Raw genomic sequence first — 3914 nt, forward strand, 5'->3', positions numbered from 1 at the left:
GCAAGGGCTTGCTAATATCTTAACCTTGTGTCCAGTGTAATTTTTGCATTGTGGCAGCAGGCAAAGCAAAGCTGTGGTGTTCGCCTAGCGTCCCCTCGAATCTAAATGTGTTCTTATTATTTTGTGTATATTTTACACAAAATTAAATGTGATCTTAGTATTGTTTATATTTAACCCTCGAATCTAAATGTGATCTATTTATTGTTTATATTTCACACAAAATGAAATTATGCTCACACTTGCGGCCTTCGTCAAACTAGAGCGCATCGTTCTCACAAAATGAAAGAAATTAATATAATATGGCTCACACCTCTCTATATAAGAGTTTTGTGGGGAGCAGGCGCAAGACAACATTGCGTTTCTTATGAGCGGCGAAGCGTTTAATTCCTTGTCTGTGTACATGGCGTTGCTTTTTTCATCAATTACTTGTAGTTTTTTTTTTGGGGGGTTACCTTTTTATACTGAGGTTTTTGTACCAGCTTAGCTTCCTGGTATCACAAGACTAACGTCCTTAGGCAGCTTGCTTTCTCGCAGGATAGCTAATTAGAAGAAGCTATGGAGGCTTGGGTGTACAATCCCGCAGATGATGACCGCAGGCTTCCTCACAAATACGTTCCTAATCGCCCAGTATCAAAGGAACACTTGAAAGGTGACATGTTTCGTCAAGTTTAACTCTTTTCGTTATCAACTCAACGCACAGTAAGCTTAACAGTCAGCTTGTTTGCTGCGTTAAAGATTGCGTCATGATGCTCAAGGCCTAAGGGAGGTTTTACTCTTTGTTAATTTAATTTTCGTGTAGAACTCGGCGTCTTACATTGGAAAATAGATGTTGACTGCAACTGGGAGAGAGACCCTACGCTCGAGAGAGTAAAAGGCGACCATGGCTACGTTTATTGGGTAATCAGCTTGTTATTGCAGCTAGCAATAATTAATCGTTTGGTATTTGATTCCTATGATATGGCATTATAAAAACGCAGTACTAGTGCAGCTTACTAATGCAAATGAAGGTGACGACTACTACTACTACTACTGCATGCATGCATATGTGATATGATTTTGGTTTGTAATTACTACCATGATGCAGGAGACGATAACTGTAGCACCTGGCGTTATGGACAACTTTGAGCAGAAGACTGAACACTTCTTTCAGGAACATCTGCATCCCTATGAAGAAAGCCGACTTATCCTTGAAGGCCGTGGTAAATTAAATCAGTCACTTTATTTGGTCATGAAAATCTTCGATGATATTGCATAATTATTAATTACCCCTTCCTACATGTACGACGCGCCGACCAACGTCAACCCTATTGGCTCCCAAGCAACCCAAATTCCGGTCAAGTAGCTGTCAACGACGTTCATCTTCTTGCATATATACGTCGCCCTCCTCCACTGTGCTGTGCTGCAGTGGGCAACTCACGGAACTTTATCTACCACCAGCGCCTACCTATGTCATGATCATGGTGGTGTGGTCACACATCCCATCAACGTATGATTTGTGGTGACTCTGCACTCACACCTCAGGCAGCGAAAATGTATTTCAACATTGCATGACTTGCTGATAGCTTGCTCCTCCTCCTCCTCCAAAGTCTTGGAAAGGGAACGATATGCTACAAGGGTAGAGCTACGAAGGTAGGGTCTCCGTCTTGCTCTCTCATGCGGAACGCAACAACGAGCAGCATTAGCATGAGAAGACGAAGTGTGCGTGTGCGAGGATTTGGGCGAAACAAATTTGGGCATGATGATGTTCCGGAAAGAAGACTTGAAAGCAAGAAAACGCGAGGAGGAGGGTAGAGAAGCCATCGGCACCATCGTCGAGCAGATATTCAAATTAGGCTTCAATATGCAAACTAAAAACCTAGGCTTGTTTTTGTGTAATGTTATATATATATATATATATATATATATATATATAACCTGGTATGTGTAGCATTGCACTTATAACTAGGAAGTGCAGCTAAGCTAATGCTAATCATATCTAGCCTTTCTACGTAGGTTATTGGGACATAAGAGATTACGATAACAGCTGGATAAGGTTTACTGTCAAAAAGGGAGATATGATTACCTTGCCGCTAGGAATGTACCATCGATTCACGCTCGACACCGAAGACTACATTAAGGTACATATGATTATCTTTTTGACTCGCGGCGCGTAAATACTAGGATCAACCAATCCTTGATCTTTGCACACACTCCTTGATCATATTCCCTCACTATTATTTCGGTTTCATTAATCTTAATCTACCAATTACCTTACCAACGCAGGCAGTTCTTCTATACACAGAGGTTCCCACAAGGATCGATCTTCTTAAACCTGATGGAGATGAGATAGAGTCGAGGTAAATTTATCATCCTCTCTTTCTCTCTTTGTAGGAGGAGTGATAGGCTATCATTTTTATGTACTATGAAGCGAATGTCTTGGTAACACTCTAATCAGTTCAGGAGCTTGTTATAATCTGTCTGTATTCTTCTTGTTACTATCAGTCACCTCCTTGAACTTTTCACACAGACTTTAGATGAAGTGAAACTTATCTCCAATAACTAGTATTCATTCCTTCCTCTATTTGGAAAAAAAAAACATTTTTAGATTAAGTGAGACTTATCTCCAACTAGTATTCCTCTCTTTTTTTTTTCAATAACATGTCTTTACAAAGACAAGACAATCCACACCCATGAGTAGGTAGTCTTGCATTATCATGATATATCTACTTTAAATATTTGCATAATTTGGTTTTCCTTCACAAAGAATTTATCTTTCGTATACGCATGTATATAGTGAATTGTTGGTTTTGCATCATCATAATCTGTTGTTGACGGTGTTGCAATGTCTCTAACTATTAACAGGCTTTTGGTTGAATTTACAGGAAAGAGTATGTGGCCAATGTGTTGAGCAATCCTAGTGCAATGTTTAGGTCAATAAACTCGACACTAGCAATGTGATAAGAGATCATTAAGCACGCTACAAGCATGAATTCATAGACAATACATTTTGTATCAGAAGCTAGCTTCGGATTTCTTTGATGGAGTTAATTAAGAGAGGAGGAGGAACAATATAGTTGGCTTCTGCTCTTGTAGTATGAAGATAGAGAATCTTGCCCATTTTTTGGATGGCCTCTTTTTTGATTCATGAATGTGGTTTAGAATTTGGTTTGTTTGGAAAAGAAAGATGCTTTTATAGAGTTGAAAAATGGTTCACGGTAGATGCTCTTCAATCATCCTTCTTGTGGTTTTTATGTTTTAAAAAATCATTGTTCTATCTACACTCTTCTTTTTTTTGTTGTACGTATTTCTTTTTTTGTTGTGAATAAAAGTTTTCCTAATGGTCATCTCATCTCCTAATCCTGCCATTCTCAATAGAAAATGGAAATCCAGAGTTGATTATAAGATAACTTACAATTTCTTTTAAAGAATAGACATTCTAACAATGGTGTTCTACATCCCATAATGAATAGGCAATCTTTGATGAGTTTTCTTTGTGTGTATGCATGTGTGTGTTCATTTGGCTTAGCTAGGATATTTAAAAAAATCTTATCATATTTTGAGTTTGAAGGTATTCTTGGTTAGAAATTATAATAATTACATACAAATAAACACAAGTAGGCCAAGAAATTTGTACATTTATTATTACCTGATGTTTTGAGACAACTTAAGTTATATATGCCATTCGAAAAAGTTTGTTTTGTGCATAACAAAGGTCATTTATTTATTTTTACGAATTTAGAGGTTGCCAAATGATAAAAGATAAAGAAAGATGAGCTAATTCAAGAAGTGTTTCGCTATTATTTATTTGCACCAATTTAGGAGTTGCAATGTGATACAAGATATAAAAAGTTGAGCTAATTTAGGAAGTGTTTTGCTATTAAGTTGAGGAAAGGTGATTATCAAACATAAGATTTCTATAAAATGTTAACACTAGT

General features: G+C 37.5%; 1 protein-coding gene across 1 annotated transcript; it reads left to right on the forward strand.

Annotated features, from left to right (window-relative positions):
* Positions 1-555: 555 nt before the first annotated feature.
* On the forward strand, positions 556-2937 carry LOC147630938 (uncharacterized). The gene is made up of 6 exons (XM_086808998.1): positions 556-649; positions 800-897; positions 1085-1199; positions 1993-2117; positions 2263-2336; positions 2862-2937. Exons 1-6 carry the CDS (start codon positions 556-558, stop codon positions 2935-2937), a joined length of 582 nt encoding a protein of 193 aa, XP_086665124.1.
* Positions 2938-3914: the final 977 nt, after the last annotated feature.

Source organism: Cibotium barometz, chromosome 15 (assembly GCF_041138505.1).
Source record: "Cibotium barometz isolate CiBa-2024 chromosome 15, ASM4113850v1, whole genome shotgun sequence".
NCBI classification, from domain to species: Eukaryota; Viridiplantae; Streptophyta; class Polypodiopsida; order Cyatheales; family Cibotiaceae; genus Cibotium; species Cibotium barometz.